Genomic DNA, 13,801 nt, shown 5'->3' with positions numbered 1-13,801 from the left:
CCAAAGTGTGGCATGCTACTTTCGGAGTTCTCCATGTTTGTTTTACGGGATTTATATACTCTAAGTCGTGGTCAAGTAACGACACCTCATTACGTGGCAACTTTTCACGTGCTTTATTTTATTTTCAGAGCGCTTTAAACACATATAATATAACGTCGTATTTAATACATTCTGCCGTCCAAGAGGGGATCGATTGAGAGCTAATTCAAGACCTGCTGTAAATGCTAATCTCCCGTCACTTCAGAGATGCCTTTCTCGCGCGAACCAAGTCGCAAACCTGCATTTGTTTTTCGCCTAGCATCCAATGCATATTCCCTATTTTGCAGGGGCAAGAAGCGAAAATCGGAACAGCCGGATGAGATTTCCGGTCCATGCTCGACCATCGGTTATTCGAGAAAAAATCGATTCGATGGGAAGTTATGCATGGAGGACTTTTGCGGCGCTTTTGCTCTACAAATTTACTTTTTACAAGATGATATAAACCCATAATAAGTTAATAAGTTAATGCCAATGTTTTTAACAGCGTTCAAAAACACGACCAGATATTTTATATTCTAATCATATTATGTGAGAGTTATACAATAGCGGAACTAGAATTTCCTGATTTAAACGTAGAAATTAGGACATGAGTCGCGGGTGTAATACGTAAGTAAGTAAGGATGGTGCGAGTTCTCTCTAAAAAAAAAATTTTTTTTCCTTTTCGAATCCGAATTCTCTATTTAACAAGGAAAAGAAAAACAAATTTTATTTTTCTTGAACGCGCGCAAGACCCCTGCGCCAACGACAAAAACGAATCGAAAACATTCGGGACGTCACCGTCGCTAACGACCGTCGCCGTCGCCGTCGCCGTCGCCCACCAACGTTGCGCTCGTGCATGACCTCTCTCTCTCTCGCACGGTCTCGCCCGCTCATTGCCCCAATGATCAGCGACCGGCATGATGGCGCTCCGCTCCCCCATGCTTCTCCTCTGACAGCGATGGCTCTCTCTCTCTCTCTCTCTCTTCGGCCATCATTATTTCATATGTTCTTTGGGCACCCCACCCAAAAAAAAGAATGATCTGTCAACCGACCACTTTTTTGTGTCATCTCCGCTTCGAGCTCGAACTTTCTTGATTCCATCGCTGTTGGCGTTGTCGCTTCCGCAGCTCCTTCTCGCTACTGTTCACGCACATCCCTTTTGTGGGTAGTCGTCTTCTTTGAGGAAACTCTCGCTTTCGTGGCTTCCTCCTCCTCTCGTGGTTTTTGATCGGAAGATGTCGTCGTCCATCACCGGCCCGGTTCGTTCTCCGGTCGGTGCCTCCGGCTCCAAGATGTCGTCTCTGTACCTGACGACCCGCGCAATCCCGGCCACTTCTGTTCTGCTCAAGGCCCGGAAGAGTTTCGCCTGCAACGCGTCGCGCCTCGCCTTCTCGCCGTCGCCGGAGCCTCCGAGGTTCTCCGGCGGGAGCGGGCCGTTCGGGCGGCGGCGTCTCGCCGATTCCCCGGTCGCCAGAGCGGCTGCAGCCGATGCGGAGGGCAGGGGGATTGGAGTTCCCGATGGGTGGGATGATCTCTCTTTAGTTTCGCTTTGTTTCCTCTCTATTTGTTGCTGAATTAAATGGAACAGGGGCGGAAAAAGATAAATATGGGAATTTTTTTGGTGTTTGTCTGTTCGTATTCTGTTCGTTTTGCCCTTCCTGGTTATTCTGAATATGTGTTGATGATAAGTGCAGGTTGGCAAAGCCATCCAAGAGCTTCGGAGAAAGATACCCAGCTCTTGTTACAGGCATATTTTTCTTCATGTGGTATGTGATTTCGTTCTGTTTTTGTATCATAATGTCGTGATTTTCCACTTAAAGTCTTGAGATGGTTGAATTGACTCTTCCTCATGTCGTTGCACCATAGCCGTGCAAGGCTGCTAATTCAAGTGCAGCAACACTCGATCTGAAGATGCTCTTACAAAGACATCATTATTCGCATCCAACAATCATTAATGCAGTGCTGAAGTTCTATTTCGAGAATCTCCGAGCCTTGAGCTTTTTTTTTAAGTTCGGTTGTCATAATTTTAGTGAAAAGGCGGTGATTCTGTGTAATTTGCATTGAGCTATGATCATCTGCTTCTCATGGGGGGAAATTAGAAGTAGAAGAAAACCACAAAGTAGATCGAGGACTGAAATAACCATGTGACTGCTTGCCAAAAAAAGAAAAGGAAATAATGGTGTGATATTTTCTTTTAATGCAGGTACTTCTTGAATGTCATCTTCAACATACTGAACAAGAAGGTCTATAATTATTTCCCGTATCCATAGTATGTTGTCCTTGCTGATTCACTTCCTCTGTGGAACATTTATAGATTTCCAGTTACTTGAATCAATGCTAATGCCAGAATTTAATTCCGCCTCATTTACATTCTCTATAGTAAGAGCAGACTTTTTACTTTTGGCATGTTTTGTTCCCACGCATGATCACCCTTCTTTTCCCTCCTGCAGCTTCGTTTCTGTCATACATCTTCTCGTTGGGGCTGTATATTGTCTGGTTAGTTGGGCAGTTGGTCTGCCCAAACGTGCAGTAAGTTCAATGCTCTGAGTGTTTATGCCCTTAGTCATCACACATCGTCCAACTAAAATTCAATTCACATGCTTTCATTACTTGAACAGCCAATTGATAGGGAGCTCTTAGCGTTGCTGACTCCTATTGCTTGCTGCCATGCCCTAGGACACGTCATGTCCAATGTGTCTTTCGCAGCAGTTGCTGTATCTTTTACGCATACCATCAAAGGTAAGCGGAGTCAAGAAAAGACCATCATGTTTGCGGACGTAAGTTCACTCTTTCAGCATATGCAGGATGACTGACGTTCAAATGCACACCGCTACCATAAGTGCTAGTAGCTCTTGTTATTAGCTATTTAGATACTTGAAGTTCTTACAGCAGAAGGGTTGTGCTCAAGGCGATCCTCTGCTTTACCTAATGCTCTGTTGTCTCGCGCAATTCTTTTGATTAGCGTAATATATAGTTTTTATCATTAATTGTTTTTCTTGTCATACCATTAACAGCCCTTGAGCCATTCTTCAACGCGGCTGCTTCTCAGTTCGTTCTGGGCCACCAGATCCCACTGTCCCTGTGGCTATCACTAGCTCCTGTTGTAATAGGTTAGTTGTGGATTTAGTTTTTGCTGCTTAATGCTTACTCATTCATGTGACAAACTTTAGTTTTATTCTGCTTTTCTTTTCTTTTCTTTTCTTTTTTTGCATCCAAAGTAGTTGAAACTGATTAGACTTTTTATATAAATGGTATCGATTATATCGTGTCAGGTGTGTCTATGGCTTCATTAACCGAGCTTTCTTTCAACTGGACCGGCTTCATCAGTGCAATGATCTCAAATCTTGCATTTACCTACAGAAGTATTTACTCAAAGAAAGCAATGGTGAGAAATCTATCAGAAAGCTTTTTGTTCAGCAATTTGATTCAGTTTAGCATGAGCCGTGGTGGAAGTAAAGATAGCACATCTAATGCTTCAATTGTTTCTTTGTTAAATCATCTAGTTGATGAGGATGCTAGTTGGTAGTTGCTCTTCTCGAATTTATTTGCACACTCTACGTATCTCAAGTCTTTCTCTCGAATTGAAGTTTCTTTTTTGTCTTTTCTGCAGACAGGAATGGACAGTACAAATGTGTATGCTTACATAACAATCATCGCTCTTCTGTTTTGCATCCCTCCAGCGGTTATTGTAAGCTTCTTACAAGTGATCAGCATTGATCACGGCAGAGATTTCAAATTCATTTGCTTTGTGAAATCATGCTCTGACTATCAGCCACAGATATAATGGCTTTCTCGTCTCTAAATTAATGGCGCCAGCTGCAACCTTTGAGCATCGTCTTGTTTCACTTTCAGATTGAGGGCCCTCAACTGATGCGATACGGATTTGGGGAGGCCATTGCCAAAGTGGGTCTTTTGAAGTTCCTGTCAGACCTTTTCTTGATTGGAATGTTCTATCATCTCTACAATCAGGTATAGCATGGATCTCCAGCGGATCGGCTTTGCTGTTCAATGTTTCAGAAAGAAGAACACTGAAAAATATAACAATATGGGGAAAAGATTATAAGGGCTAATAATTGAGTTTAGTAGTTCCCTCTCTCAAAAAAGAAAAGTTTAAGACTCTGTGGGTAATAACAACGCAGATTTCAAGCATTCCGTAGCCCTATATATGGAACAGAGTTCGATGTTGATACATCGCGAACGTGGTTGGTAACTGTCATAACCCCGTTGGTAACTAAAAAGTGACTCTATAACTTGAAAATTACCGACTACTATAATAACCTGACGGAATAACCCACATTTACTTCTGTGGGTTATTGCGCTTGTACTCATAGATTCGTGTCTCATGAACATGGTTGCCTTTTTTGTCCAGGTTGCTACTAACACTTTGGAACGGGTAGCGCCACTTACACACGCTGTCGGAAATGTTCTGAAGAGAGTTTTCGTGATCGGTTTCTCTATTGTCGTATTTGGTAATATCTCGCTACTATCTCCACTTCAATCTAATATAGCTAGCATTTGACTAGTTTCAGAACTACAGACACGTTTGTGCTCATAGATTCTGTACTTACAAAACTACAGGTAATAGGATCTCCACTCAAACTGGGATTGGAACTGCAATAGCAATAGCTGGAGTGGCCATCTACTCCCTCATAAAGGCGAATATCGAAGAGCAGAAACGGGTAATCATGTCGAGTTACCATCTTCTCATTATGTTTTCGAAACATCTTTCGACTGCAAGTGACAAGTGTTGCACTGCGGCCTCTGGAAAATGCTCAGTACATTCTTCTCTTCTGTCATCAATCTAAAAACACCCATCCCATCACGTCAAGCCAAATGAGTTCCTGAATCGACACTAATTTCCGCCGGCATATCAGCATTATCCAGCTGAAAATTTCAAGCTTTCTTCGTTCTCGGCCCGGTTTTACTCCACTGCCCTGACATTCTTTGCCTTGGTTTTTTCAGAAGGCTGCACCGGCCCCTGCTCAGTAACACGCCGATCGTGCGGGATTGACCGATTTCCTTGTACCCGTCCATGCATTTTTTAAGGTAATAAACATTAGACAAGCGAATTCTTTTACTGAGGTTAATACGAGCTAGCCGAGCTGCCTCGAAGACTTCTCTACATCTTCTTGAAACTGTAGCTACCGGGTCGAATTCTTTGTCTAAACTTGCATTCGCCGCGAACCTTTCAATTGATATTTGTGTAAGTACGCAGCCTCTAAGGGGGGAAGAAACAAGAAATAACAAATGAAGATGCAATGTTTCAGAGTGTTAATCACTCCCACCAAGGCCCCAAAGTTTCTCACTTTCTCAGGCTGAATCAACCTTTCAAGTTTCAACCGTGATCCTGTTTCGATTACATGCGAGTCGCGACTCGGGAATGAAACTGATTCGATTTCGCTGAAACGCAACCACGTTGCTGGGCGGACAAATTAGCAAAAATGATCAAAATCAAGGTTCCAATCATTGGTCGCCTATCATTTAGTCCAACATGCTACAACAGTTTGCATAGCCAGATGTTTGAATGTGAATCCACGACTGAAATTGGGAAAACTTGCAGAAATCGGGGACCGACACGAGAATATAACACCATGAAGATTCTGATTTGCATATCCCATCTGGCAGGGCCCATTCAATTGGAACAACTCGTGGGTGCATTCATGCTAAATGACAGGATTAGCAGCAAAATTGTGACATAAATTCCGGATTTATACTTTATAATAACATAATAATGATAATAATAATATGGCATGGGCTGTGCTGGGGACTATGTACAGCCATGGAAATTCAGCAATTGTCTTGAGCTCGAACGGCTAGTTGGCTCAGCATTAAAATAAATCTAATAAATGTACCAATCCCATGGAGAATCGCCTATCTTTTCTATTTCTTCCTTATTTATTTTTGGGAAATTATCAAATAAGGACCCAAAGTGGGTGCCTTTTTTTAAAAGAGGACCTCAAGTGGACAAAGTATCAATTAAGGACCCAAAGTGCCAAACTAGTATCAAATAAAGACCTGAGCTCGCCGGCCGGTCAAATGTTCTCCGGCCGGCGACCGGCCGACATTTCCGGCACCGGAATAGGGGTAATTTTGTCCAATTTTTTTTTTTTTCTTCTTCCCGTCGCGGTCCGACAATGCGGCGACCGGGCGTAGCCGAGGCCGGCGAGAGCTCGAGTTCGCCGGCCATCTGGGCGAGATCGGCTGGCGAGCTCTGCCCAGATCTGGGCGAGCTCGAGCTCGCCGGCCATGGCGAGCTCCGCCCAGATCTGGGCGAGCTCGAGGAGGCCGGCCTTGCCCGGATCGCGTAGTCGAGGGCCTTGGCGGGGCCGTCGCCGGAAGCGATGGTGTCGCGCGCGAGCTTGAGGAGGAAGGGCCCGGGATCCGGGTTGTCGAGGGCCGTATCGGGCGGGGCGGGGCTAGCGGCGGAGCCCGGTGACTCCGGCGGGGGCTTCCGTGGGGAGAACTTGGAGCGGGAAGGGGAGGGGGAGGGTGCCATGGCCGGCGAGCTCGAGCTCGCTGAGACCGGCGGGAGCTCGAGCTCGCCGGCCATCCGGGCGAGCTCGGCCGGCGAGCTCGCGCCGGATCCGGGCGAGCTCCGCCTCGGCCGGCCCGCACAACCATAGCAAGGGCCGGCATGAGCTCGAGCTCGCCCAGATCTGGGCGGAGCTCGCCATGGCCGGCGAGCTCAAGCCCTCGCCCACCGCCGGCGAGGGTCGCCCTCGCCGCCTGCCCAGCCCAGTCGAGGGCGACCCTCGCCGGCGCCGGGTGAGGGTAGCCTCCGCTTGAGGCCAGCGACCTCCACCGGCCCCGGCTATGGCCGGTGGAGGGAAGAGAAAAAAAAAAGAAAAAGAAAAAAAAAACAGAGATGAAATGTACTTGTTAGGTTGCTTAGGAATAGTAATCTGTCATCGCCTGGCGAGAGATTTGACCGGCGGCGAACCCAGGCCCTTACCTCGAGACAAATTGAGTACTTCGGACCTCTATTTGAGATTGATTGGGCACTTCAGATCCTTATTTGACACTATGTTCACTTTGGGTCCTCTTTTGAGAAAAGGACTCCACTTGGGGTCCTTAATTGGAATTTTCCCTTTATTTTTTAATGAAAGGGCCTCTTAACATTCTGAGTAATTTGAAAATCATTTTCCTAATTTTAATCATGAATCCATGTACGATGTCTTCATTGTTAATGACGATATATGCCGAAATACTACAAAACAGGAGCAAAGCTCCTACAAGAGCTTCTGCGACCTGTCCGTTGGTGTGGCGGGCTTCATAGATGCGTTCTTTATTTTAACGAACCGATGCCTGCATGTCCTATACTTTCAATTCTCACCTTATATTTTTTCTTCATGGTAAGAGGGAATACCGTCTACTGTTTTTACAACCCCAGAGTATTGGGTTAAGTCCAATAATGGAAAATATTTTTAGTTAACTTATTTTTTTAAGCGATGTAAACGATTCGAATTAAGTAGAATTTGGTTTAAAGTATTTATTTTTCGTGAAACAAAAAGAGTCTTTAAGTCTGGCTTCTTCGCCTCATTCAAGTACTTGTTGAACCATGGAAAAAGATTTGACGGTGTGCTTTAAAAAAAAAAAGAACTCTAATTAAACTCAAAATATGGTTCCTTAGACCTAAAAGATAAATGTTAACAACTATAATTTTTTTGGGTTAAAACCACAAAAAACTTTAAATTGGTACATTCGTGATAAATTTATCCCGAACTAATTTTTGGATCACCAAAAATCCCAAACTAGTATAACTGTAACAAACTTTCTCCAAACTAATTTTTGAGTCACCAAAAATTCCAAATAGATACACGAGTGACACATTTATTATCCGTTAGCTTTCATCAAATTTTCCCATGAAATTGTTGAGCTAGATAACACATGACAATAATTCAATTAACGTGACAAGTTGGGTAAATGTATTATGTGTGTACCAGTTTAGGATTTTTAATGACTCAAAAATTAATTTGGGGATAAATCTATCACATATATATATATCATGTACATATTATTTCGAGATTTTTCGTCATATTAACTCAATTTTTTTTTCCAAATACCAATCACTTTAATAAAGACAGTACCTGTTACACAACGAAATCATAGTCGCTCTTCAAAGCTGGTGCAGGGAATGGTCAGTGCCAACAGGTAAAAACTAAATGTGGTCATGGATATGATGGCACTAGTTCGCCTGCGCCAGCTTCTGTCACTAGGGCTGGAAAATAAAATTCAGGTAAGTTTGAGCTTGAACCAGGTCCACACAATCCGAAAAAATAAATATCCATTTCGATAACGAGCATGCCGGAGCAACGAATGAGGTTCGACCTGAGCCCGGTTCAAGCTCACTTATTGATCGCCTCTAGTGATAAATAGAGCGAGTGTAGGAAATTTTGAATTCTCAAGTCAAATTTGGTATTCGAGAAACTTATTGCGAAGCTTATCTTTTGAGTCTAGAGTTTTGCCTATTTAAGGCTCAAAGTCTGGGAGTTGTTACTTGTATGTCCTCACTTTCATGTTCCGAAAAATAGACACGCGAGTTCGAATTAGATGCACCCACCTGCGTTGGTATTCCAAAACTTCGAGCGACAGCAATCCAAGTTTATGTGCCTACTTAAATTTCGGCTCGGTCTTATTTGATTTAGGCTCTGTTGGTTTTACGAAAAAAAATATTTTGGAAATTTATTTTCTAAAAACATTATTCAATAAAAAATATTTTCATCATCGACAAAAAATTATGTCTAAATATTTTTCGCGCCCGAAGAAAATGTATTTTGTTCATTCTTTTCTCTAAGCGAAATAAGTGATAATTTTTAATTTTTTCGGGAAACAGACGGAGGGCGTTATTGTCACGGGAAAATAGTCAAAAAACTCTTAAATTTATTATATTTTTATTAATTGAGTCCTAAACCTTTTATATCTATGCCAATTCAGTCGATCCGACGAATTCAATATGTAGCGGTGTTACTGTGGTAATTTCGATCTCAATGAAAGCTCGATTTTCTAGGTTCACTTCACGAATAGAAAATAGCCCCAGAAAACAGAAAATTGAAAGGACGAGAGAGGTGGTGACGATGCCAGACAGCGACAGGTCGGCCGGGGCTGAAGAACCTCAAAAGTGGGACCGGGATCTTGCAGAGGGTGAGACAGACAGACACACAGACAGAGACCCCACCAAGCCCTGAGCCCAAACCCAAGGTTGGGTTAAGCAACCCGGGTTTATGACCGTTGCGAGAACAGTCGATCAAATCTCACAGCGTTTTGCTCACTTCCCCATGACACTCCTCCCCATTCCCCCCCCCCCCCCCCCCCTTATGTCAGGCATTACTTTAGTAATTCTCCATCAATTGAAGCCATCACTATATAAAGATGCATCCTTGAACTTCTCAAAAATCCGACGAAATTGCTCAAGAAACCAAAATCCCTCCTAAAAAAGAAGAGAAAGAGAGAGAGAGAGAGAGCTGCATTGCTATTCTGACACTGTACTGAACCCCCGTCGCCCTCGATTTGTTGCTGCCTCCTAGAAATCTTCATTTCCAACACAAGCTCCCTCCATCTCTCTCTCTCTCTCTCTCTCTCTCTCTGAATCAGCCATCTGGCTCTCAAGCTCAACCGGAGCTCCCTCAACAGTTTGGCAGCGGCTGCTCTGTTAAACCCTTCAATGGCTCTCCTGGTGTTTCTGGCGCTTTTCTTGGCCTTCACTGGCCATTCAGGTAAGCTTATGAATCTTTTTCTATCCCTCCTTTTCCTTTTGACATCAAGTGGGTAAGCAAAATGACAGAGAGGGTTCTCATATTTTCCCTTCTTTTGCCTTTTCTTGGTCTTCTGCTCTGGCTAGCGTGACAAAGTTTTGATCTTTACACTCTCCTTTGCCTCGCCCCCCGCCCCCCACTCCCCCCACCCCCCCAAAAAAAAAAACCCATCTTTTCCACGACCATTTTTTTCCTGAAAGCTCTGTTCTTTTTCGCGAACCTACACCTCCTACTGCTTGTTGGCCGTTTTCTCAATCATTTTTCGTTCCTTTTATTTTTCTTTGGGTGTTTCTGTTTTAGGTGCAACATACTGCTTGTGCAAAGACGGGGTCGGTGACCAAGCCCTCCAGAAGAGCCTGGACTATGCCTGTGGAGCTGGGGCTGATTGCTCGGCCATCCTTCAGAACGGTGCTTGTTACCAGCCCAACACCATCAAGGACCACTGCAACTACGCCGTGAACAGCTATTTCCAGAGGAAAGGCCAGGTCGCCGGTAGCTGCGACTTCTCCGGGACCGCCACTCCTTCAACTGTTCTTACGAGTATGTGCATTTCTAATGTTGCTGAAATTTGAAAAACGAAACAGGAAAAACAAACCCTCCATTTCTGATTTCAGCGAATGTGAGACTGGGTGTTTGTACGGGCTGAGACAAATGTTTCACTGTGGCTTTTTGCAGATCAAGCCTCTGGGTGTGTCTACCCTTCAAGTCCAAGGTACATCCATTCCCCATATTTTCTCAAGAAAAGTTACCTTTTTTTAGATAATCTGCGTGAAGTTTGATAATCAATCACTCTCTCTCACCAAGAATATAAAGAGAACAAGAAAAGAAAAGATTTTCCACTTTTCATGGGTCTATTCATGTCAGCGTCGTTTGCCATTTCACGACACCAAAACACAAAGACTTCGCTTTCTTGTTCTTTTATTACTTGCACGAGCAGCGTTGGTACTTTTCAGATTTGGTGGTGAGTAATGTCTGAGAACATGACGCATGAGAGGCAGATCTTGCACCCGAGGGGTTCAACCACCGCGCTGAACTCTTTTTCCAGTCAGAGCATGCTTGGCTCTCTGGGAGAGAGTTTCCTGAGCTGTACCTGACGTTGATAAATATTGCATGCCTTCCTTGTCATCCTTCGTAATAAAGAAGAAAACGTCTCGTTATTTCCCTATCTCGTGGAAACAGCACATTAGTGTTTTCTTATTCTAAGCACATTCGCTCAATTTTCCTAGAAGGTTCGGTCTTTGTTCTTTTCCCCAAGAATGAGGAACCGACCTTCAATAAATTGATCTCGAGTCAGATGAAATACACTGTAAAACTTGCCTCCACATCATATTATAGATGAAGTCAACCGTGACTCACCTAAACCTTTAGGTTCGCACTAGGTTTACAATAAGATTAGTTGATTATGTCACTTCACTAATAAAGAAACAGCTCTTGTGCTCTGCCTACTTAGACATTGACATTGTTGCTGTTCTTTCTTGGTCCGGTGCCAGCTCAATCACGTCCACCACTCCGGCATCCACCACCACGACCATATCACCGCCGGGAACCATCACCACCACCCCGCCCACGGCGTTCAATGGTGGCACGGGGATAGGGTTAGGCCCCACCGGCATCAACGACACCAGCGATGCCGCCGATCTGGCTCTCTTCGGGGGCATCATCAAATCAGTCCTCTTCTCTCTGGCTGTCATTCCCTTGCTGTGGGGTTGAAGTTCAAGGGCCCAAGCGCGAGTACCAGTTGAAAGACGTGTGGTGGGTGGGGTTTTGAATCTGTGGAGGTCCTCAAACAGGACATGTTCCACCACGGGTAGAAATTTGTGTAATTTCAAGGGTTTGGTAGAGGACATTGAAGCAACAAAGCCTGGACCAATTTTTCTTTGTTCCTTTTATCTTTCTTGCTTTCTTTTCTTAAGAAAAAGGCTTTGGGGATTTTATGTATATGTAGACTTAGAACATGTTCCTTAAAATTGGAGGGAGTTTTGGTGGTATGCTAACTTAAGTGGAAATGGTCGGTCGCTATCTTTCCTAGTTTATTCGTTGATTCGATTCATTTGAAGTTTGGTGCGTTTTTATCTTTGCTTTTATGGGGTTTTGTGGTCGTTCAGAACTTGTTCGATCTGTTGTTGTTTCCTTGTGCCGCTGGTCATTAGTTTATTAGGACTGTTTGGTCTTGGGTTGATTGAATAAATCGAGCCAAACAGTCGCTGTGCCCCATGTGGCCGTACACATTATTCGTTCCGTTTATTCATTTATTTATTTTTTGGGAATTACCTAGACTGTGGTCCACTAGATCGAATCGATCTGCGCCGTTGGTTTTGTGGAGTTCACTGATGGGGCTTGCATATCCGATGATTGTCAAGAACCCTAGTCGAGGCAAGAATTTCCCTAGTTATGTAAAAGACTTGTCATCAAAGATTGGAGTTGTTTTAAGGGAAAATTCCAATTAAGGACCCCAAGTGGGGTCTTTTTTTCAAAAGAGGACCCTAAGTGGACTTAGTATCAAATAAGGACCCGAAGTACCTAAAAAGTTTCAAATAAGGGCACGGGTCGCCACTAGGTCAAAATACTGCGGCCGAAGAAGAATGTTACTATTCCTAAGACCGCAACAGTAACTTTTAATTTTTTTTTCCTTTGCTGTTTTTTTTCTTTTCCTTTTTTTTTTCTTCTCTTCCTCCGCCGGGGCCGGCGGAGGTCGTCGGCCTCAGGCAAGGCCGCCCTCGCCGGCGTCAGGCGAGGGCCGCCCTCGCCAGTTGCCGGCGAGGTCGAGCCTCGCCAGATCTGGCAAGGGCTCGCCCCCACCGTCCGCTGGCGAGGCTCGACCTCGCCTGCCTCGCCGGCAACTGGCGAGGCTTGACCTCGCCCAGCAACGGCGAGGTCGAGCCTGGCCAATTCTAGCGAGGCTCGACCTCGCCGGCGTCGGGCGAGGCCGGCCTTGCCGTTGCGAGGCGAGGCCCGGCCTCGCCCGACGCGGCGAGGTCGAGCCTCGCCCGGCCGCGGGGCCGAGCCCTCTCCCGGATCTGGCGAGGCTCGACCTCGCCGTCCGCCGGCGAGGTCGAGCCTCGCCGGATCGCGAGGGCTCGGCCCGCCCGGCCTCGCCGGCGACGCCGAGAGGTCGAGCCTCGCCGGCGCCCGGCGGGCCGAGCCCTCGCTAGATCTGGCGAGGCTCGACCTCGCCGGCGTTGGGCGAGGCCGGTCTCGCCTTTGCAGGCAAGGTTGGCCTCGCCAGCGAGGTCGAGCCCTCGCCGGTAACTGGCGAGGCCGACCTCGCCCAGCCCAGGCGAGGGCGGCCTCGCCTGAGGCCGGCGACCTCCGCCGGCCCCGGCTATGGCCGGCGGAGGAAGAGAAGAAAAAAAAAAGAAAAGGAAAAGGAAAAGAAAAAAAACAGAAAAGGAAAAACATAAAAGAAAAAATAAAAAAAATTTAAAAAGTTACTGTTCCAGTGCCGGAATAGTAACATTCTTGCCGGTCGGAAGGCATTTTGGCCGGCCGGCAACCCAGGCCCTTATTTGAAACTTTTTGGGTACTTCGGGTCCTTATTTGAGACTGATTGGGCACTTCATGCCCTTATTTAACACTAAATCCACTTGGGGTCCTCTTTTGAAAAAAATGCCCCACTTGAAGTCCTTAATAGGAATTTTCCCTTGTTTTAATGATGCTTAAGGTCTTTGGCTGGGAAAAGTATTTTCTATGTCGATTACATGGCTGACCGCGTAGGATGAGTGACTGAACACATAGTTGATTAGCTTGTTTAATCACGTGTCGATTTCACGTCACGTGAGATAGATTCTCTTTTGGTAGCATCAACAAATCGATTTGATGAATTTTCAGCTTCCATTGGAAAATTCACATCATGATTGCAACAAAATGGCGTGACCCTAAAGTTTTTTTTTTTACCCTAAAGTTTATAATTCGAAGATTTTTGAATTGTTGGTATACTGAAAGATATGCCATTCAATCACTCTCAAAGGGAAATTTTGAACATGATGTTAGGATGAACAAGTTTGACCCTAAAGTTTGTTTTACAACTGTCT

General features: G+C 45.1%; 2 protein-coding genes across 2 annotated transcripts; both read left to right on the top strand.

Annotated features, from left to right (window-relative positions):
* Window positions 1–999: 999 nt before the first annotated feature.
* LOC115665695 (triose phosphate/phosphate translocator, chloroplastic-like) lies at window positions 1,000–5,302 on the top strand. The gene is made up of 12 exons (XM_030587544.2): window positions 1,000–1,540; window positions 1,713–1,784; window positions 2,222–2,287; window positions 2,469–2,547; window positions 2,637–2,757; window positions 3,033–3,128; window positions 3,291–3,403; window positions 3,629–3,706; window positions 3,871–3,987; window positions 4,388–4,487; window positions 4,597–4,697; window positions 4,981–5,302. The coding sequence occupies exons 1-12, from the start codon at window positions 1,254–1,256 to the stop codon at window positions 5,005–5,007; spliced, it is 1,257 nt and encodes a 418-aa protein (XP_030443404.1). The 5' UTR covers window positions 1,000–1,253; the 3' UTR covers window positions 5,008–5,302.
* Window positions 5,303–9,441: 4,139 nt separating this feature from the next.
* Window positions 9,442–11,776, top strand: LOC115667029 (PLASMODESMATA CALLOSE-BINDING PROTEIN 3-like). Its single transcript, XM_030588660.2, has 4 exons — window positions 9,442–9,731; window positions 10,071–10,310; window positions 10,446–10,482; window positions 11,261–11,776. The coding sequence occupies exons 1-4, from the start codon at window positions 9,680–9,682 to the stop codon at window positions 11,478–11,480; spliced, it is 549 nt and encodes a 182-aa protein (XP_030444520.1). The 5' UTR covers window positions 9,442–9,679; the 3' UTR covers window positions 11,481–11,776.
* Window positions 11,777–13,801: the final 2,025 nt, after the last annotated feature.

Source organism: Syzygium oleosum, unplaced genomic scaffold (genome assembly GCF_021117445.2).
Source record: "Syzygium oleosum isolate NSW1041296 unplaced genomic scaffold, Sole_v2.1 Sole_v2.02, whole genome shotgun sequence".
In the NCBI taxonomy this organism is placed as follows: domain Eukaryota; kingdom Viridiplantae; phylum Streptophyta; class Magnoliopsida; order Myrtales; family Myrtaceae; genus Syzygium; species Syzygium oleosum.
This window is presented reverse-complemented; position numbering and strand designations above follow the sequence as displayed.